At 50.2% G+C, this 22,580-nt stretch overlaps 1 protein-coding gene across 5 annotated transcripts in view; it reads right to left on the bottom strand.

Annotated features, from left to right (window-relative positions):
* Nucleotides 1-22,318, bottom strand: part of ZBTB16 (zinc finger and BTB domain containing 16) — a 160,126-nt gene extending 137,808 nt beyond the window's left edge. Inside the window, exons 1-2 of one of the 5 annotated variants that reach the window (XM_048512309.1) lie at nucleotides 22,168-22,318; nucleotides 18,955-20,268 (exon numbers count right to left, since the gene is read on the bottom strand). In XM_048512309.1, the coding sequence (XP_048368266.1) occupies nucleotides 18,955-20,192 (1,238 nt within the window). In that variant the 5' untranslated portion in view covers nucleotides 20,193-20,268; nucleotides 22,168-22,318. Of the gene's footprint in view, nucleotides 1-18,954; nucleotides 20,269-21,291; nucleotides 21,372-21,617; nucleotides 22,042-22,083; nucleotides 22,094-22,167 lie in introns of those variants that run through there. The other 4 variants (XM_048512313.1, XM_048512312.1, XM_048512311.1 and 1 more) reach the window with 4 other exon arrangements.
* Nucleotides 22,319-22,580: the final 262 nt, after the last annotated feature.

Genomic DNA, 22,580 nt, shown 5'->3' on the forward strand with positions numbered 1-22,580 from the left:
CTCCAGCGAGAGGAAAGGGAGGAGAGGCACGGCGAGAGCCGCCAATCCATCAGCGCCTTGACGATGGAAATCCTTCTTCCAGACTACTTGGATGGACAAGCCCTCTGCCCACCTGGTGCCACACTCCAAAGAGCAGCTGGGAGGGTGATGAGCTGGAATGGCCACGGCTGGGAGAGCACATAAAGCTCCCTTTCGCTGAGCCAGCTTGACCGGCAGCACCTTCACGCCACTCGCGACCTGACCCTTTCAGCTGGAGATGCTGAGAACTGAAACTGGGACCTCCAGTAGGAGCTTTGCCAATGGGGGACTGCAAAGTGGCAGGTGGAGGGAGCCACGTTTGCTTGCAATTACTTGTCCGATGTGAGCAGAGGTGGAAAGGGAAACACCATGACTCCAAAGAGAGCCAGCGCGGATGTAGTGGTTAAATCTGGAGAACTGGGTTTGATTTCCCACTCCTCCACCTGAGTGGTAGAAGCTTATCTGGTGAACCAGATGTGTTTCTGTACTCCTACATTCCTTCTGAGTGACCTTGGGCTACTCACAGTTCTCTCTGAACTCCCGCAGCCCGACCTGCCTCACAAGGTGTCTGTTGTGGGGAGAGGAAGGGAAAGGAGTTTGAAAGCCACCTTGAGTCTCCTTACAGGAGAGAAAGGTGGGATATAAATCCAAACTCTTCTTCTTCAAAGTCCAGCTCTACCTGTGACATCATGAAGCAGCCAAGAGGATGTGGTTCAGAAGAAAGGCCTCTGCTTGGCATGCAAGTTTTGGCCTCTCCAGAAGGATCAGGTATTAGGTTGTGAGAAAGATGTCTGCCTGAGACCCTGGAGAGCGGCTGCCGGTCTGAGTGGACAATACTGACCTTGATAGACTAAGGGTCTGACTCAGTAAAGAGCAGTTTCACACATTCACGTGTGTCCGGCCATGCCAAGCACACTGAAGGCGTCAAAGAAAACAGAGCATGAGATAGACCAATGGTGGGACTCTATCTCAAGAGGACAGAACATTTGAGGGCTCGGTCAATCTAGCATAATTCAGATTACTTCAAAGGGTTGTCAACCTCCAGGCAGGGTCTGGAGATCTCCAGGAAGTACAACTAATTTCCAGACCACCTGGCCCAGTCAGTGGTGGGATCCAAACATTTTAATACCAGGTTCCAATGGTGGTGGGATTCAAACAGTGACGCCGCCGCACACACGCACCTCCAGTCCCTATTGGGCAGGGAGGTTGCTTTAGTAACCCTTTCTCGGCAATCAGAAAAAATTAGTAACCGCTTCTAGAGAAGTGGTGAGAACTGGTTGGATCCCACCTCTGGGCCCAGTTCCCCAGGAGAAAACTGTGGGTTTGGAGGAGTGGATGGCCAGCATTACAAAACCCTTCTGTCAGCCTACAAAATGCCAGTGGGTGTAGACTTGCCAGCTCTAGCTTGTAAAATTCCTGGAGATGGGGGTGGGGGCGGGGGGTGAAGCCAGTGGAGGGAGGCGTCTGTGGGGGGAGTTCACACAGAATCTATGAGATCCCGCAGATTTTGCTCTCCAAGGCTGACTGTTTCTCCAGGGGAACTGATCAGCGTGGTCTGCAGATGGGGTTGTGATTCCAGGAGAACTCCAGGCCACACCTGGAGGTTGGCAACCCTAAATCTGTACCACAACTGTCATCCTTTGGTAAGACCCAGCAAAGAAGGAAACGGTCTCATGACCACCTCACCAGCTAATCGGAACCCAAACAGGTCACGAAAGGGGAAAAAACAACATTGAGATAGGATCATCTGTTCTGTTTGTCATTGTCTTTTCCAGGCTCAAGGAAGTGCAGCGGAGGGAACATCTAGTTTGTGGCACGTGTGATGCGGGCAGCGCGGTTTTCAAAGCGCAGCAGAACCACTTTCATCTCAGGAGGCTCCTGACGGTTGTGCCCTCTTCAGCTCTGCTGCACTGAAGCCACAGAGACCACAGCCAAGCTAGATCTTGCTCGGAGCGATTCTGCAGCCTCCCCTGAACCAGAGTTGCCTTCAGCTCAGGACAGCTGGTCCTTCTGCTGATAAGGAGACCTGCTCGTCTCACGGAACCCACCATAAATAAAAGTAAATGTGAGGAGGAGGAGGAGGAGGAGGAGGAGGAGGAGGAGGAGGAGGAGGAGGAGGAGGAGGAGGAGGAGGAGGATTTTGGATTTAGACTTCCCGTTTCTCTCCTGTAAGGAGACTCAAAGGGGCTGACAATCTCCTTGCCCTTCCCCCCTTACAACAAACACCCTCTGAGGTGGGTGGGGCTGAGAGAGCTCCGAAGAACTGTGACTAGCCCAAGGTCACCCAGCTGGCATGTGTTGGAGTACACAGGCTAATCTAATTCACCAGATAAGCCTCCACAGCTCCAGTGGCAGAGCGGGGAATCAAACCTGATTCTCCAGATTAGAGTGCACCTGCTCTTAACCACTACACCACACTGGCTCTCTGATGACTGCGGGACCAGCGCATGAGAGAGCTAACTGAGAGGGACCCCCTACCTCCAGGTGGTCGTGACCTATGAAAGCAGCAAAAAAAAAATAATCCACCCCACCAGCCTGGTGTTAGGATTGCCAACCTCCAGGTGGGGCCTGGAGATCTCCCAGGAACAACAGATCTCCAGATCAGTTCCTTGGAGAAAATGGCTGCTTTGGAGGGTGGGTTCTCTGGCATCACACCCCCTGCTGAGTCTCTCCTCTCCCCCAGACCTGACCCCTACAGTCTCCAGCCCTTCCCAGCCTTGAGTTGGCAACCCTACCTGCTATAGACAGGAACCAAGTTTCTGAATGAGACAGAAGCACCAGTGGGAAACTTCCGTTCTTACCATTCACGCACACTTTCAAAGGGGAACGTGGAGAGGCGAGTGAATCATTTTTAAGCCGTAACGTGCCCAGTGGTTAAATCTGTTCTCTTAATATCTGCCATTTCACAGGTTTCGGCTTTCACACTCCCAGATTAGCAGAATCGGTCTTTAAAAAGAGTCATGTTTGAGGGAAAAGGGCGCACGAGTGCCACACGCACACCTGGCCTTGATGTCATCTGTGGTTGCAGGGAGGGGTGAATCACGCTTCCTCCCCAACACTCCTTCCTCCTATCATCAGCTATAAATAATTTGCAAAGGGGAGGGTGGAAAGGTCTGTGGACAAGGAGCCGTGATGTGGTGACCTTGTTTAGGAATGAGGCCACTATAATCTCAGCACCAGCAATGCAACAGGGTTGCTCAATCTGGGTAGGAGAAGAATCCTTGGAGATTTGGGAGCAGAGACTGGGAAAGGTGAGTTTGCCGAGGGGAGGGGCCTCAATGACCTCGAGTCCCTCCTTTCTCCAGGGGACCTGATCTCTTTTACCTGGCAATCAGTTGTGATCCCAGGTGACGTCCTAGTCCAGTGATGGCGAACCTTTTTGAGACTTTTTGAGTGCCCAAATTGCAACCCAAACCCCACATATTTATTGCAAAGTGCCAACCCCGCAATTTAACCTGAATGCTGAGGTTTTAGTTTAGAAAAAAATGGCTGGCTCCCTCTTCCTCCTCCCCACCCACTCAAGCAGGGGCCAACCTGCTCTAGCCTCCAGCAAGTCCTGCATGCACCGCTCTGTGCTCCTCTAGCATCTCTGCCTCCTCTGCGCCCCCCCCCCCCCACCCTCGGGCAGCAGCCACCTGGAGCACAGGCGCCAGGCACACCAGCCGAGTCCTCCCTGCTCACCACGGTGGGCGCACGTTGTGCTCAGTGGCCCAGGCCAGCCTAGATGTGGGGGGGGCACTCTGTTTGCGTGTGCCCACAGAGAGGGCTCCGAGTGCCACCTCTGGCACCAGTGCCATAGGTTCGCCATCACTGTCCTAGTCCCACTTATGATCCTATCTACTCAACAAGCCACAGTTCTATCATTTTGGAGTTAGGCTAAAACTGAGAGAATCCAGAGGGAGTCAAAAGCTCATAAACTCCTACAGCCCTTTAACAAGCTGGTGTTAACCTGGAGCCCTTACAGACTTTGGCTGGGAGGTGGGGGTGGGGGGGTGGGCATCTTCAAGGCCAACCATTACATTCCAAGATCAAATGAGGCTGCTTTGAAGATGTTCTGCAGCCCTATCTGTGCCACTCTAGTTTTCAAGGCACATTTTTGGCACATGTCTCTGGCTTAAAATGCTTCCCCGTTCCTTAGAACTGGGCTGTTCAGTCCACACAATGAACAAAACAGCACATTAAGTAAAATTACACTGACCTAAAAGTGGTGCCAGATGTGTAAAGGGACAGCTGACACCGTGTAAAACAGCAGTGAGGTGCAGTGGGGGGGGGGGGTGAGCTAAGAACTGGACGACCCATTCATTAGAAGCCCACTCATTAATAAGAGGCACGGCTGGCTGGCGGAATTCCAACAAAAATGGAAATACAGCTTGTCTTTGACACAATCTTGCCAGAGAAATTGTTCGGCGCTAGATGGACTGTCACTGCGTGGGTCTCGCCTAACCGCAGTTATATATATTACACACAATTTTGCTGTCAATGCTCTACCCAAACTATTTTACCCTTTCAACTATTTTGAGCTGTTGCTGGTCACCTTTTCCCTGCAAGTCCCAGAATTAAGACATGCAATCCATACAACGTTAGACATGCAGAGTTGCTCTTGTTGCATGTGTGTAGGAGGGGTGGTGGTGGTGGATTGCACAATGAAGATGGCAAACAACAGGACAGCGGACTTTGTATTGTATCTCATTTGCTTTCCGGTACAATAAACTCTTCAAGGAGATCCCAGAGTTCTTAAATGGCTGGAAAAGATTCTGCAAACATTGGGAAGCAAAGTCACTCTGCAGCACCTAATTGGAAAGGTCTTGCAAGACAGGCGATAAACTACAGACAGGGTAGAGGTGGGGAGGGCATTTCCCTGCCATTCAACTCAAATTTTGGACACCCCCAAGGGTGGGGGGGGGACCACCTGATTTACAAGGATCAAAAATCTGGCAAAACCCAACAATACTGATAAGGAAACTGCAAGTTTTAAAAAGGTAGATAACTTTCTGCAACTTTAACATATTTAAATAATTTAAATACAGCAAATGTGCAGCAGCTTAAATGCATTAAAGTCTCATAATAGTTTAGATTATACATTAGAAAATCCTTTTGGGAGTACATTGCAGGCATACTACCCTGTATGCGAATATATAATTACACACACCTCACCACCCTCGAATTTGCCAGTAAGAGTGGCGGCTATTTATAATTCTCACCGCTTGGCACCCGATTGTCACCCGCCCATCATTCCTTAAATCTTTCTGTCAATCTGAAATTATCGCCGCCTTGATGCTTCCCTTTGTTTATCGGCAAAACGTGGCATTTAAACAGGCAATCGGCTTCTCATGCATAGCTAAGCAGACCACAAGGGTTATCAGCACAGTTGATATGTACTTGGATAAAAACGACAACGCTTTTGTACCAACACGGTCCAGAAATAACCGCATCTCCAGCGGCCACTCATGGCCTTCCTGTCGGCTGCAAGCAAAACATTTTTATCACTTCTTGTTGTACACAGGAGCGAGAAAGGAGTCCTGGGGAGACAACAGCAATATTGGAGCATCCAGTTCAGAGACCCACAATGTGGGCCAGGGAGCACCAGGCTGCCCGCCCATATCTTTCCTGGAGCCTGTCAAGCGTTGTTAGAAAGTGGATGAGGCCAAGTGGGGCTTTTTACCCAACATGACTTCTGATGGACCACTGGAGATCTGACCGGCTCTGTAGATTTATGCTTCTGGCGCCGCCTGCAAAGTCCACCAGACTTCAGAGGAGGAGCTTCAGGGTCAGCATGAGCAGTATAAAGCTGCAACCAGCCAGGCTTCGATGCTAGGATCAGACTGCCCAGGCCCAGCTTTACATTGAAACCTCAAAGCCTGCAGTTTAATGCTAGTCCCGGCCAGGCTGAGCCCAGCACTAGAATACAGGCGTGGCCTGATGGCTGTGCCCCCAAAGCTCTGCCTCTGAAGTCACATGGACTTCACTTCAGAGATGGAGCCAGCAGTATAAAGCTGGATACAGCTGCTAGACCAAGCCCAGAGTTGAAAACTAAACCCAGCTAGGCCAAGGCCATTGATGAGCTGCATTGTTGAACTCCTCCTCCTTCAAAGTCCCCAGGGCAAAGCAGAGTTCTTGGCAGGGAGGGAACCAGGAACCTGAGGGCACCCCCACTTCAAGTGGTGCCCAGGGCATGAAACCTGAATGTCCTACTCTAGATACGCCTCTGGCAATTACTCCTAGTGCTCTTTTCAGTCCCCCAGAATCTCAGTGTTCTATTGCTGATGGAGTCACCTCCATATTCAGTATCACTGTCTGGTCTACTGCTAACATCGGAAGTTCTGTATGAAATTGACAAAGCTGATCCAATTGACCATTCAAGTTTGTATCTTTGCCTCAACATCACATGGCTAGTTCGATATGACAAAGAGAAAAACAAATACTTTTTGAAAATGAAAGAGGAGGGGGAGGAGAAAATGGTTGAAAGGGAGATTGACTAACTACCCAGTGCCTGGATAAGGGTCAGATGTTTGGTGGGGTGGAGACAGTAAGACCAACATGCTCAAGGGAAGCTGGCTTGGAAATGGATTTAAAAAAAAAATTGTGGTTAAAGTGCTTGGGAAAACAGTGGAGGAAAAATGAAGGGAAAATGTTTCCGAAACCTAACAGAGGGGGAAAAAATGCAGAATTCAAAGAAAAAACCCTAGCATTTGACAGCAAGATTCACTGTAAACAACTTGGGCGGAAAATACTTTGTTTAATTGCAATTTTAATTGTTTCCTTTGTGTCTATGTGTATTTTTGAAGCTGGTTTTAAGGTTCCTGTTTGCTGCCTTAGGACCTTGAGTTGGATGGAAGGGCAGAATAAAAATGTTTTGAACAAAAAAAAGAGGGCATTGGTCTTTCCATTTATGAAATTCTGTAAGTGGAAGATATTGCAATAATAGTAAATAAATATACCTTGTCACAATACCTGCTTTGTGATGTACCAAGACTAGTAATATTATCAACTGCTCTAAAGAGAAAATAAAGACCAGCAGATATCCCTTTGCTGATTAAAACAGCCCACCCTTCCTTCAAAGCATTGAAGGCTCATACCCTGTCATGCTCACAACAACCCTAAGAGGTAGGCTAGTATGGAAGACAATGACTATCCAAAAGTCATCCAATAATTTCAAGGTTCAATGGGGATTGTCAGACTGCCATCTCCACACACCAAGGATATCACTTCACCCACCAATTGCTGGGTTCAAATGTCTCATTGCAATTTTAAAAGATTATTAATCTGGCCATATTTTCAAGGCAAATTGTGCTTATACAAAAACTTTTTTAATTTAACCCTTTGGGCTCTCAAGTTTCCTGAAGATTATCTGCAGCTGTGCATACAATTCAAACGGCAAGTCTGACTAATCGACTTTTCATTATTCTGAGGCTGTTCAATGTGCTTTTAGATATTTCTGTTTTTATCGATTGAAAATCACCACAAATGCCTCATGGGGCAGAAAATGGTCAAGGACTTTTTAGGGTGGAGGGGAGTGGGAACAAGTTAGGTTCATTTTAAAAGCCCTTTGAACAACTAAATACAGGGCCCTGATTAGCTAGGCAACAGATCTTTAAAAAAATAATGTGAACTTTATGGTGTGTGTGTGTGTGTGGGGGGAAAATACTTGTAAACAGTGTTAGTGGTAGACACATCTTTAAAAAAACAACCCAGTGACATATAGAAAGATGGAGATATTTCTCACCGTCTGCTACAACATATGCTATACAATGCCAGTATAAATCTCTCTCTCACACACACTCAGAGAGAAAGACTTATGGATATTGTATATGAATCTTATAAACCACTTTGAAAACATAGCATGCCTGTTCGTTTAGAAATGTTTTCCTCAAAAATCAATTGAGCTTATGGATTAAATGAAAACAGCACCATCCTAAACAGACTTCCAAGTCTGCTGAAGTCGAGCGGGTTACAGTGCAGAAGTCCAGGAGCACCTTAGCGTCAAACTGGATTTTCAAGATGTGAGTTCTCAGGAGTCAAAACACTCAAAGATCTCTCACAATAAAAGCTCATCCCCCGGAAATCTTGTGGGTTTCTAAGGTAAAACGGGACATGACTCTACTGCTTCGCTCTGAAGCTATCTGTTCAGGACAGCACAGTAAAAGTTACACTTTCTTACATGTACAAATTACAGTTTCTATCTTTGAGTCTCATTTCATTTCAAATGCATCCTCTTACCATGGTGTTAGCCCAAGAAGAGCCCTGTTGGATCAGATCAAGGGCTAGTCCTGGTACCAGAAAATCCCTGAGGTGTTTCTGAGAAACTTGCCAGTCAGACAAGAAGGAAGTTTCCGCTGATGTATTTGCCCTGCAGCTGGTATTCAGAGGTGCGTTGCTTTCATATTGGCTAGCATGGCTAAGATCCATCAGCCTCTCTATACTGCAGGGCCTGTTCCTGGCTGCTTTCAAAAGAGTAAAGTGATTCCCACTAGACTTTTGCAATTAGGCAAACTGTCCACAGAGGCCAGTAGGGTGGGTCATGGGCCACCCCCACCCCCCAGGTGTTACAAAGAAGAGAATGCTGGGCTCTCAAGTGGCACGGAAGAGATGGGCGTCACTCCCTGGACTCAGACTTTCATTGGCACTCGCTAAGACCAAGGTTGGCCCCTTTGTCCCTGGAAGTTTGGCTTGGCCTTAGCCAGGTGATGCACAGACCCTTAAAGGGATGCTCATACCTTGCCTGGCTGAACAAAAATGCACCAAAATAGCCCAAGAAGCCAGAAAGAGACATTGTTTTCGGTTGCCCAGGACCAACAGGTTGAAATTAATTCAAAGGAATTTTCCGTTAAACCTGAGGAAGAACTTTCTGACAGTTTGAGCCAGAGGCGTATCTAGGGAAAATGTAGCCGGGTGCAAAGTCTGATCCCACCCACCCCTCTCCCACCACCCTCCCATATGGGTGATCGTCCTCCCCCACCACGATCAAACATGCTTTTTTGCACCAGGTCTTGAAGTCAGTGTATGGACCCAGAGGGCGAAGGAAGAGGGGTGTGGAGGGTGATTTTCAGTCCCCACATGACTCAATGGTTGCAGCCTGGAGACATTAGACCTCGTATGTCCCCATGGGCGGTACACCCCTGGTTTGAGCAGTTCCTCATGGGGGAGAGGCTTCCTGGGAGATGGTGGGCCCTCTTTCTTTTTGGAGGTCTCAACGCAGAGGCTAGAAGGGCCACCTGACAGCAAGGATGATTCTGTGAACAGGCAGGTCATGAGAGGAAGAGGCAGAAAGGGATGAGCTGCAGCTTCCTTGCATGTCCAGGGCAATGCCGAGCCGACAGCGGCCCTTTCCCCACTTACCTTAAGCCCCGCGTTACTTTCCTCAAGTAGCGCAGGGTCCAGCTGCACTCCCCACTTCAGGGGTGGCGAGAACGCAGCCACCCCGACGCTGACTCTCTTGCGTCCCCTCAGCGCGCGTAATTCCTGCCGCCTTTTCAAATGGCGCCTTTTGATAACCCCGCGCAGAACGCGGGTCGTGGGGAAGCCAGGGTACGCGCCGGGAATTGCACGCGCTGGGAATTGCGCGCAGCAACCCTCGGACAAAGGTAAGTGGGGAAAGGGCCAGCTGCTTTACAGCTGGAAGGAATTTCCCTACAGGCCAGATTGGCTCCTGCATCCTGGAGGGGGGGGGGTTTTGCCTTCATTTAGGCATATAGCAGGGGTCACTGGGGAAGTGGGGGACAGGAGGGGATATAGTTGTGAATTTCCTATGACATACAGGGGGTTGGACTGGATGACCCTTGAGGCCCCTTCTAGCTCTATGTTCTAAACACGCCCGCAAGGAGAGTAATTCCTTGGGTCTGACAAAGCAGGGAACTGCTGGATACCAGGGTCTGGAGAGAGCCATTGTCTGCCAGAGTGACAGAATCCAGGTCTGGCCGGTATGAATGGGACAAGCTAATTTACACAGGAAGTGTGCACTTACCAGACCCTTCATCCCAACACACAAAAACCTCGGCCATCTCTGGAAGCAATTACAGCCAGTTAACATGATCGGCCTGCCACTAAAATTAACTGCAAACAGAAATATTTTTTTTCACTTCGGCAAGAGGCCACGCCACAGCCCCCTGGTTTGACTGATGGGAAATATTCAGTAATTACTCATTTTTAGAAGTCATTCCTTGAAACGGCCAGGGTGGATGAAACGGCTGCTGGTCATGAATGAAAGCAAGTTACTCATCTTGTTCGATGCAAGGAAAGGCCACCCCTCGCATGCTCCCAAGGAGGAACATAGCCACCTACAACACTCGCAGGAAGCGGAGAGGGGAGGATTTACTCAGACTTCTAAGAAGTTCGGCATCATTGCAAGAGTTCCTCACGAGCTGTTCTGTGGCATTTTTGGGCACAAAGGGGAAAAACCCCTGCGCCAATTTCTCCCCTCCTGCATTCATCATCTGCAAACTTTGTTTGCAATGACTTAGTGTGGCATGTGAGCCTGCAAATAATAAAACAGTCACACAGTGTTTATTGTTAAGCCGTATTTGTGGAGAGATGTTAAGAACAGAGCACTGGCACACAAACTCAAGGTGGCCGATCAAAGGGTGCCCAAACCCTTCCCCTCCCCAGCCTATCCTGGGCTTATTTGTTTATTTCCCTACACCCATGCCGAGTGGGTAAGCCTCCAATCACACCCCAAGCCAGGATAGATAGACATGGTAGGTAGTAAGCCAGCAGCTATTGGAAGGAGAACATGACAGCAATAAACAGTTTAAATACATAATGCACACACACATTCTACATGGCCTCTGAGAAGATTGCTGCCAAAATGGTCTACAAAAAACCAACAACATAAAAGTCATCCCCTCCCTCCCTAAAACAGAGCACCTTAACATTTAAACCAAACCACCTACAATAATTCATGCAGATCATTTCAGCAAGATCTCCATCTTGGGCTGTCGTAAAGCACTCAGAGCACCTCACAGATGAAGGGAGCTTTGATTCTTGAAAGCTGACACCACGGAAATCTTGTTCATCTCTACGGTGCTACTGCACTCAAAGGTAACTATGCCATAATCCAGTATTATAGTAAAACCAAAAAATGTTTACCCAAAAAAAGCAGAATCAAAGTAGACCGGATAAGGGTAAAAAAAAAAGGGGGGGAGACACACAACCCACCAGATCATCCAAAAACTGGTTAAAAAATTATTCACTGAGCACCTAAAAGTGGATTCTGTGCCAGGTGTAGCACTCTTGGGAAGGGCTTCTCATCAGTTGTCATCATCTTTCTGGTGGATGGGGTGTGTGTGTGTGTGTGCTAAAAATCTCTCCCCTGGCTGGATTTTAAAGCATCCTCCCCCACACCCCAAAGGCTCGGAAAAATGACCCGGACTCCTTTCTGGGGCGTGGCTCTTGATTGAAGTGTGGTTTGAGAAGAAAGGCTCGTGCTCCCAGATGTCAACTTCAAGTCCAAATAAATGTTTTATTTTTTGCTTAAATGACAACACACATTCTAATTTCCCTCAGTTCAGCAGACACCTTCATAATGTCGGCGCTGAAATATTCTGCCAAAAGAATCTCCAGTCTTCAGGAAGGGAAGGTGAAACTCCCAACAATCCAGAGTCCAAAACTCTCAATGAAAAAGACAGCGGGATTGGGACAAAATGCAAGCCCCTCAGCTTACACCATTTGGGAAATAAGGGGGCTGGTTTTAATACTTATTTATTTTTATTTATTTATTATTTAGACTTTTATACCGCCCCATCCCCGAGGGGCTCCGGGCGGTGCACAACATAAATCTCGATACAAATATAAATATAGTTAAAATCTTTAAAAACAGCAGTAAAATAATAAGAGGCGTCCAAGAAACCCTAATTTTTAAATCCTCCCCAAGAGGGAGGGAACGGCGAGTCCCATTAGATGGAAAGGGCCCAGTTGTTAAGAGCTAAAAGAGAGATCTTTGTTGAACGTAGAGGCTGTGAAGCCTCAACTGACCTCCCTTCTCATCTCAGCACCATTTGAGACCTCCAAATAGGAACATTTTGATCCAGACCCCTTCCTGGAAAGCGGTTTCGGTCCAAAGCAGGAAGCCTTTCCGGCAGTGGTCCTAGTTCTGTGGAACTCCCGCTCCATCGACATCCACAGACAACTGAGCTCACTGAAAGATAACGATTTCCTTTTAGGGAAAATCTGTAGATATAATTTATTACACAGCAGAGTTCAGTACAAAATTTTTCAGACTGAATGAGTAACCTATAGACAGTGCAACCCTAAGTCAAGCTACGCCCTTGATTTCAGTGGGTTCTGACTGGAATAACTCCATAGGGTATGGCATAGGGATTCCAGATTCAAGAAGGGGGATGAAATCCCCAAGGTGAGAAAAGTGATATTTCAAGTGAGCAGCAAAGAAAGTAAACAGAAGTAGCCACCTTTTCAATTGGGACCAACATCTCAGGAGTGTCCACGGACAAAGGGGACTCAAGACCTCTCCACATTCCACGCATGGTAACTGTTAAGGATAAATCAAAAAGTGCCGGGCCATTCTGTTCCACAAAGCACGCCTTCTTTCCCCAGTGACAAGAACCAGAGAAACCCCCCTGACATGGCCGCCGAGCTTCCTGAGGAAGGGTCTCTGCTGGTGCTCCCAGGTTACATGATCGGGGTCAGTGCGAGGGACCTTAGCGGCAACATTCATTTCCTGAACGAGGCGAATTCTCTTGGCCATAAAGCTAATAAGAACTTCCTCGCATGGCGAGGGCCAACTGACAGAGCTACTTGTCAGTGATCGGGGAGTCGGAGAACACTGGTTTCCATTAACGGGTTATGATGCCAGGTGCCACTAATAAGGTCCATCAGTAAGAAACAAGAGACCCTAAAGCCAGCCGACCAACTCTGGAAATAATCATTGTCAAGACTGGACAGCGGGAGGGGGGGAGAGAGAAATGGTGGGGAAAGAGAAAAGGGAGATGGGAAACTTCAGGTTGAAGTGAATTCCGAAGTACAGAAAACACGACACGGTTATTGCAGTAGCCGAAACTAGAAATCTACTGGAACATCACCACCAAAATCACAACTGGCTGGCCACAGCCACACACGTCACATGCACTGAATGACAATCTAGATTCAGGCAACATGACCAGATTGTGTAAGGCAGGCAGGCAGGCAGGCAGGCAGGCAGGCAGGCAGGCAGGCAGGCAGGCAGGAAGGAAGGAAGGAAGGAAGGAAGGAAGGAAGGAAGGAAGGAAGGAAGGAAGGAAGGAAGGAAGGAAGGAAGGAAGGAAGGAAGGAAGGAAGGAAGGAAGGAAGGAAGGAAGGAAGGAAGGAAGGAAGTTAAATTAACCTCAAAACAGGAATGGAGGTATGTTGACTAAAGGACTACACACTTAATTCTCTCCCAGTAATTAAAAATGCTTCACTAGGGAGAGAACTGTGTCCCTGCTTCTTGGATGGTGGGCAACTCTCTCGTTAATACTGCCATGTTTAAGCATGTTTGAACTGCAGGGTTTCCCAGCCTCCTCCCAACACTCAATTAGAAGCTAAAATCAATATCAACATCAGATTAAGTATGAACTTTCCTGAACCTTGAAGGAAACCTTTTGTTTTAAGCAAATGTACAGTTGCAAACTCAATGCACGCTCAATTAGTCAAAAACTTAAGTGCTGCTTTAAAACATTAAAGAGGGGGAAAGCTAAACTCCCTGACATATTTGTATGCTCTTACTCAAAACACAGCTCAACTGAAATGTTAAACCTATAGTAATACAGAGAGTTTTTTTGCTTTGGGGAAGGTCAAAAACTGGGATGAAAAGTGGGATATAAATAAACGCAAAGGCATCATCCCTGATCCGGCGCTGTCCTTTCCACTTCCTCAGAACTTGGCTGCTGCTTGTCCATCTCACCTGGTGGTTCATCCAGGCCAGATCAAAGCCCACTGCCCCACTCAGGGGTATGGGGCTTCAGACAGTCACCATCCCCTATGTTTCCATTGGCCCTTGCCACAATTAATTTATGCCAGGCTGAGCTCTCCAATGATTAGCCAGGCCATTTTTTTTGCAGACTCCCCCTTTAGAGCGGACTTTCCCTCTCAAGAAAAGCAACTGGAATGTGTTAAAAAACATCCAAATTACTGATTTACAACCGCCACAGGTGTTGCCTCAAGTCTTTCAAGGGAGAAAACATAACAGCCATCCAAAAAAAATCTATTAAAGTTTCCATCTCCATATTCATAATTTGGAACAATCAGGAGAAATTCTAATTGGACAGAAAATCTGCTGCAATTAAAAGATTATTGATCAGCGTTGCCAAGATCCAACTGATTCAGTGCTAAAAAACCCCAACCAATCTCTGCCAAGTTGCCCTCCCAGCTAGATTCAGCACTGCAGGAAATGCAGATCAGAGTTTATCTCCCCCACCCCCACCCCACATACTCTTGGGCAGGTGGGACGGCGGGGGGGGGGGAAGAGGTGGTATTTGGCAATACAAATTCAAGATCACACACTCTGCTGCAACTCTATAATAGTCTGACTAGGTTTCACAATTTCTGCAAGACTTTGGATTCTTGAAAATATTTCTATCCTGCCTTGCCCCCCACCAAGGGGGCCCATAGAAGCTTACAGATGCATTGAAGAAGAAGAAGAAGAAGAAGAAGAAGAAGAAGAAGAAGAAGAAGAAGAAGAAGAAGAAGAGGAGGAGGAGGAGGAGGAGGAGGAGGAGGAGGAGGAGGAGGAGGAGGAGGAGGAGGAGTAGTTTGGATTTATACCTTACCTTTCTCTCCTGTAAGGAGACTCCAGGTGACCTACAAGCTCCTTTCCCTTCCTCTCTCCACAACAGACAACTTGTGAGGCAGGTGGGGCTGGGAGAGTTCTGAGAGAACTGTAATTAGCCCAAGGTCACCCAGCAGGAATGTAGGAGTGCGGAAACATATCTGGTTCACTAGACAAGCCTCTGCCACTCAGATGGAGGAGTGGGGAATCAAACCTGGCTTTCCAGATTAGAATCCACCTGCTCTCAACCACTACACCACACTAGCCAGCAATAAAAAGTTTAACACTGTCCATCAGCCTAGTGAGTGAGAGGAGAACAAAAGACGGTTGCCAAAATTCTCCTCATCCAACTTGCTCCCTGAATTTTGAAGTGTGGAATTATTTTGTATTGCTTTGCAAAGTTTCTGAAACAATGCACAAGGAAGTCAGAATTGCTGTGTTGTTGTTTTTATTTCCAAAATGGTTTAATAGCGTACAGTGCCTCGGTTCTCCTGTCCTTTGCAGTGGTGACTGTGTGCATTTGCCCGTTGATAAGACACTGCAGTCTGGTCCTTGAGAGATGGCTGCATTGAGATTATTTTGCTGGGACGTTTTAATGACACACAGACCGTGTGTTCTCATCAGCAAAACACAACACACAATGAATCGGGACCGAATCACCCTTCACCTTGCATGCAGACAACTTTGTTGCGATATTTCATCAATGCATCCAAGTGGACCAGTGATGTCATGATGGGCAGAGACACGAGTTCACTCAAAGCTGCAAAAACAGTTCCTTCTCCAACTCCAGAATCGCATCGGGAATGAAAGAGAAGGGAAAATCAGCTCAATGGGAAATGTCAGAATCAAGGCACAAAATGGGGGATCCGTTCTCCCCTAACCTCTGGGCACAATCTGGAGACCGGCTGTTCTGGGGAAACTGACTGGGGACAGGCTTCAAGCGCATGCTTTGAAAAGAGATCAGTGCCCGGTCTCTTTGAGACATGGACCGCTCATACCCAGATAAGCAACTCCATGTTCCCATTGCCACTCATTCTCCCTCACGTAACAAAGGGACCTTTGACACTTGGAAGCTCATACCCCAAAAATCTTGAGGGTCTTCAAGGTGTCCTTGGCCTCAAATGTAGCAGTTCTCCCGCTGACCAACAGAACTACTCTCTGAAACTATCTCACTTGTGCGCAATCTCAGGAATACTTTTCTGGGTGCAAGCCCCTCTGAATAGACGATTCTGACTAGAGGTCTGCAGGTCTGCTCTTTGCAGTTGGCCCCCTGGGCACACTTGGTGGGGAGGAAATGACCCCCCCACTCAGTGAGATTCATTTCCAAATTCACAAACACAGTTCTTGCAGATGACAGGAACTGGCTCACTGCTTTAGATGGTGCAACCGCTGGTGTTCAGCAAATCTTGGGTGGCACTTACCAGAGTCAATATTCCCTAAAGTAACCTCTTTCCAGGCAAACTGGGTAACTTCCCCTAAACAATTCAGAGACACCCCCCCACCGCCACATGATGGTGCGCCATGTTCTTTCTAACAAACGGTGAAAGAGAAAGTAAGGTTTTTTTCACAAATGGAGTGGGAGATGAAATGTTCCCTCAAGCCAAACAGACATTTGCAAGTAAAAAACTAGTGAGTCAGGGACGGTGTTATGCCAGATCGTTTTTCCCTGGCATGCTGGCTTTCTGTGAACAGGGAGTTCTGCTCGCATTCTGGAGGAACATCTAATCATGTGAGCTGTTTTGTCTGAACTTGCTCAAGCCACAATCAGGACGCACGGTAGAACAAGACTCGGAACAATCCAGAGAATCTGATGCTCCGTGTTTAAACCAGTAATGAAAATTAAGGCAGTGGTATTGTGTTTGGGGTTTTTTTTAAAAAAAAATACCAGGGCTGAGTGTAGTGAGACGGACCAGCGTACATCCGGGCAGAAGGAGCATCACTCATCAGCCACACGCATTGTTTCTAGAAGCTGCCGGTCAAAACTGGCTGCAAGACTTCTGACAGAATATCCAATTCTCTTTCACACCCATGCAAGCTGTCTGTGTATATTATGCACAATGGAACTAGTGTAATTAAATGTGTTGATTCATTAAAACACTTCAGAGCATCTCTGACATAGTCGCTTTGAATCTTGATTAGCAGCCTGTCTCATAATATGTTTGCACAGTATTAGACACACAAGAAATATTTCTTAACTCTATATATCCACAGCAAACATTTGCACACGGCTAAACAGATATTCTCTCTGACACAAGTAGTAGTTTTGGTTTTCAGTTCTCCCAGGCAGAGCTAAGCAGCCGACTTGGGCATCACGGGATAAAACTGAAGACCCCGAGATCGATTTACAAGGCAAACCCCTCCCAGCGTAGATGAGCAAAAGCCATTTGAAAAAGATTCCCAAAACAGCCTCTCGCATTAAGACAAAAATGATTCATTTGTAGCAGGCAAAGCTTTTCTGGAATTATTCTGAGTTTGTCCCCAAAGGTCCAAGGAGATGAATGCTTAAAAAACACACAGAGAGAGACAGAGATCAATCTCAGTCAGGGCTAGAAATCATTTGCTCGCTGATCTGATGCAGAGATCTTTCATCTCCATATTTCAGTCCTCCATTAAAGACTGCACACGACCAATTGTTTCAGTTAGAAGATAAAACCTAGAAATCTATACACATCTCTCAATTAAACCAGTGTAGTTCAAAGGAACATTCAGACATGTCAGGGAAAATAGCCAAAAATGTATGTGCTGCCCCTCCCCCAATTGCAGAAATACTGAGTAGGTCAATTAACTCATTGGGGGGAAACTCTATCTCAGCAGACTGAGCAACGGAACAGCAGCGTCCCTTTCCAGGGCGAGTTTAAAAGCAACAGGTCGGAAAGATGGGGATTCAGACTGAGTATCCAGGACACAGCAGGAACGGCGTGTTCACGAGAACAACCCCACACCAAACAGATTAGCTGCACAAACATGATACCCCATGTGCTTGCATGCGCACGTGCTCTCTACCAGTGGAATTGGGAAACGGTACCCAGATAAATGCTGTTTACTAATATGGGCATCAAATGTAATATGAGAATCACTCCACTTGTGTCCAATAGCACCTTGGAGATAAGCAAGATTTTCAGGGCATGAGCTTCCAAGGGACATAGCACCCTTTGTCAAATACCCCAAAGATCTTCTTAGTCACTAAAGTGCTACAGGACTGGAGTCAAACTGTTCTACTACAGACTGGCTAGTCTCTGAAACTATGAGAACGGCTCAACACACTTATTAAAAAGGCCTCAAGGGTACACTGTACAGAAACAGTATCCATATTTACTGTAACGTGTGAACTTGGGAAGAAGCACATGTGTACATTGGGGGGGGTGGGGTCACAGATACCAAACCAGTGTCTTAAGAACACACCCATGGGACTCTGTACTCGGATGGCATTCAACTGACACTTGGCTGCTAGGCACGCACAGGGAGATGCCCTGCGAGTGCCCAGTCCTATGGGCCACCTCTTAACCTGACCTGCATCACACTGAAACCAGACTTTTGTAAGGAGGTGCCGATTAAAAAACTGTCCAGAAAATAACAGAGGCCTGCCTGGCAAACGTTCATGGCTTTAAAATGGCTCAGGACAATAGCCCCATCCCTGCAAGCCAGTCGGCAGGATGGACTTTAAGACTCAGAAGAAAGAGGCACTCACACACTGTACACGGCAACTGGTCCCCAACCTGCCCCACCCTGCCCCCCAGTCACAGTTCGATTGACAGAAAAGCAAGAGGCCAAAAGGTTTTCAAGGCAGTCCTGAACTCCAGGGAAGAATTCATCTGGCTGCTCTGCCTCAATCAGAGGCCGCACAGACAAATTTGGGCACCTGAGCATGGACGCACGCGCGTGCACACACACACGGCCTTGGAATTTGGTTGCCACCAGCTCAGGCATCAACTTTGTAGCCTCTGTCTTTATTTTGCTTTCACTTGAAAAACCAGCTCCCCAAGACACATTCAGTGCAATTCAGCAGGCCAGTACAATATCCGGGGCATGAATAGGCCAATTACAAGGAAACCTGGTTTTGCCCACTTTGCCCAGACAAGAAAGAAAGTCTCCAGAAGATTGGGTGGGGGGCAGCGAAAGGCTGGGCCATGGCTAAAAAGGAAAAATGAAACATCAGGTTCAGTTGCAAGAATAAGCCGAGAGCAAAGGAAGAGCTCACGTACCTGTGTTGTTCCACCGTCTCGTTGTCCGGCAGTTCCGCCCCGCAGACGCTGCACTGCTCAACCAGGGCTCGGGCCTCGGTTTTTATCCCCACAGCCAGTTCCCCCAGCTTGCTGAACAGCTCCCTCTGAATGAAGCCTTGGGGCAGGAGACCCCCATAGGCACTGAAGTCCATGGAAACCGCCAGGGCCGGCTGCATGTGCAAGGCGGGCGCCATGGAGGAAGGAATGCTGAGCACAGAGTCACTCTTGTGGTTCGGGAGGCCCGTGTACAGGCCCATCGGCTTCTCGCCGTGAGAGACCATCAGCTCCGGCCCAACCGGGACACCCTCGGGGAGCTGCTCCACATTCTCGTCCCGGGCATAATGAAGCTCACGGGCACTAGTGATGACACTGCTGCGCGTCGGGGTGCCGGGTCCTTGCTTGCCTTTGTCCTCCGCCTTGTCCCCGCCGGAAGCGCTCAAGTCAGCCGTCCCGGCGCTCTCGTGGCCGGAGGCCTCTTCCACCTGCATGGCTTCAGTTTTCACTTCGGACATGCTCATGCGCCGGCCATTGGCCGCCCGTGAGTCCTCAGGGATGTTCTGCTGCAAAGCTCCTTGCAGTAACGACTGGCCGATGGACATCAAGCTATCGACCGCCGCCTTGGTGGGACTCATGACGGACAGGCCGAACGAGGTTGACATGGAAGGGCTCTGCTCCACCATCATCCCGGTCAAGCTCTGGCCGGCCAGACTGGAGTAGCCGCTCTCTTCACTGGAATGTTTTGAGATGAGGATATTCTTCACCAGTTTTGACTTCCGGTCTTCCTCCTCTTCGGCCCCGCCGTCGGCCATGTTGGCCTCGGCATCGTTGTCTTCGGAAGCCTGGATGGTCTCCAAGATCTTCAAGCACTGCTCTTCCAGGTATTCAATCTCGAGGATCTCAGCAGCGTAGAGCAGGTCATCCAAGTCCTCCACTTTCGCCTGCAAGGTGGCGGTGTAGGCATACTCCAGGATCTGCTGGAAAGTCTTTGGTGAGAGGAAGTCCAAGGTGTAATGTTGACTGTTGCGGTGGAACAGGATTTCGAACATCTTACTCGTGCAAGCCAACACGGTCCGGTGAGCGTGGAACTCTTGGCTGTCCACCAGAATGACCACGTCGCACAAGGTCCCTGCCAGGCGCATTTGGTTGGCTTTCTGCAGGAGACCCGTGGCGTGGCTGGGGTTCTGGAGCTGTATCAGACCCATTTTAGTCAAATCCATAATTCTCCCAGGATCTCGGCATTGGGGAGTCTGGCCACTGGACTGTCTGGAGCTGGGGTCTCTGTGGCTCAGATATCTGCACAAAAGGAAGAAGAGGAAAGGGAACTTAAAATATAACTCGATCAAGAAGCACAAGACTGACTTTGGGAGAAGGACGGGAGAAGCGGCACCCCTGGAACTTGAGCAAAGACTTTTTAAAAAATAAACCCAACAATAATTAAAAGAGGGGAGGGGGAGGGAGGAGGGGGGTATCAATGGCTGCTTTGCTTTCTTCTCTTCCCAACAAATCACTCTTTGATGGAGAGATGGGCAAGGGGGTGGGGAGAGGCAACCTAAGCCCCCCTCCCATGCCGCCTAGGAGAACGGCAGGCCAACCACTAGACAGCAAGCCACCTTCCGAGAGTCCCAGTCTGGATTCCCAGCTTGCAATAGCGTCCCTTGCCATGTGCACGCCTCCCAAGGGTGCAGCCAAGTGGCGCACAGAACGCATCTGGTGTGCCAGAGATGGCGGGGGGGGGGGCCGCGGGGGGAGGGGGTAGAGCCGATTCAGACACCCGAAAAGCCTACATTTGGCCACCCAAACTCCAAAAATCCTTCCTCCCCAGCCTGCCCTGGCAACCCCCCCCCCCCCCCCGGGCAAATGGTCAGGGCGCATGTGAAAGACTCGCTCCTCGCCCCCCCCCCCCGCCCCAGCAAGGTTGACAGGGAAAGATGCCAAGGGAGGAAGGAGAGCAAACGACAAAGGTGGGTGCCCCTGCCTGTCCCGAAGCCCCCCTTCCCAATTCTCACGCACACCCCTCCACCCACCCCCTATTTTTGCAATGAATTTAACAGCTGTGGAGGAGAGTCAGCGCTTGGCCCCCCAACTCTCCCCCCAAAGCCCCCATTTCCAGAGCTCTCCAGCCCATCTGAAGCTGCCCGGTCGGAGCTCTTGCCCCCCCCCGCCCCCCAAATTCCCTCCCCAGGGCCCAGCTCCCCACCCCAAGAGAAAGGACCCTTTCCCCTCTTGCCAGGCGGCCTCGATCCAGCCCGTGCAGCCCCAAAGCCGGAGGGGGGGGGCGCTTCTCTCGGCTTCGCTCCCGGCCGGGCCCGAGCGCACCTCTTCCTCCCAGCGGAGCCAGCCGAGCGCCGCGCTGGGCTCCGCGGGGGCTTTTCTTGCGCGGGGTGGGGGTCGCTGGGGCGCCGGTCGCTGCGGGGCAAGAGTGGGCCGGTGGCGCCAGGGGCAACCGGGCGCCGCCGAGCCCAGCCGGAGGAGGCAGCGGCCAAGGAGCGCGGGGATCGCGCGCGCGCTGGAGAGCGAGTAAGCCGGAGGGAAAGGCGCGCCGGGGGACCCGAGGGAAGGGAAAGCCAAGCCCCCCACCAAAAACCCGGGGGAGGGAAGGGAGGGAGGAGGACAACCCCACACCCACACCCACACACACACACCGCCCGTTCCAGCGTACAGAAGCCCCTGCAGGCTTTCGCGGGAGTAAGCGAGCGCCCCAGAACTCCGAGGGTCTCGGCGGCAGCCGGAGCTCAGCCAGCAACTTCGGGAAGGAGGAGGGGCGGCGGCGGGGGGTGGGGGTGGCGGAGACCCCAACTCTTCCTCTCGGAGATGCTTTGCAAAGTCGGGCTGGAGTTGACCTGGGGGCGGGGGGGGAGTGTCCGCGCGCACCAAGTGCCTGCCTGCCTGCCTGCCTGCCTGCCTGCTTCCCCCCGCCTTCCCCCCAGCCCTTCCACCGTCGGTCTCCGCCAGCTCCCCCCTTCAGTTCTTTGTCAGCCCCCGTCCGCGGACCCGGGCCGACCCAGAGGGGAACGTGAGCCCCCCCCCTTCCCCGAAGCCGGCCCGCGGGGGTCGAGCGCTGACCCTGAATCCCCCTCCCGCCTGCCCGCCCAGTGCGCACCCACCCACCCTCCCTGTCCGTGGCGCCGGCGGGAGACCCGGGGTCTGTGCCGGGGGGGGGGGGTCGCGGCGCGGCGGAGGGGGGTGGCTCACCGGGCGGGCTGCGGGGCGCGCGGCGTGGGCGGCGTGGGAGCGGCATCGCCGTCCGGGCAGTTCGCAGCGCCCGCTTCAGCCGCCCGCCGAGCAAATCACCGGCCGCTGCCTGACGTCGAGCGCGGGGCCGCCCCCTCGGAGCCCCGGCCCGCCTCCATCTTGACTGAGGGCACCCCCGAGCCTGCCCTGACCCCTAGCGCCGCCCGCGGGCACGCCGCCCCCAGCATCACACGCCCCGGCGCTCTGCACGCGCTCAGAGGAAAGCGGCCGCAGCCGGGCGGGCGGGCGGGCGGGCGGGCGGGGGAAGCCGAACCGGAGCCCGCGCCTGTTGACTCGAATCAAGCCCGGAGAAAGGGGAGCGAGGGACTTGGCGGGGACGGAGAAGACGCGGGAAGGACACACAAACAGCCGAC

This window comes from Sphaerodactylus townsendi, linkage group LG12 (assembly GCF_021028975.2).
Source record: "Sphaerodactylus townsendi isolate TG3544 linkage group LG12, MPM_Stown_v2.3, whole genome shotgun sequence".
Lineage (NCBI taxonomy): Eukaryota > Metazoa > Chordata > Lepidosauria > Squamata > Sphaerodactylidae > Sphaerodactylus > Sphaerodactylus townsendi.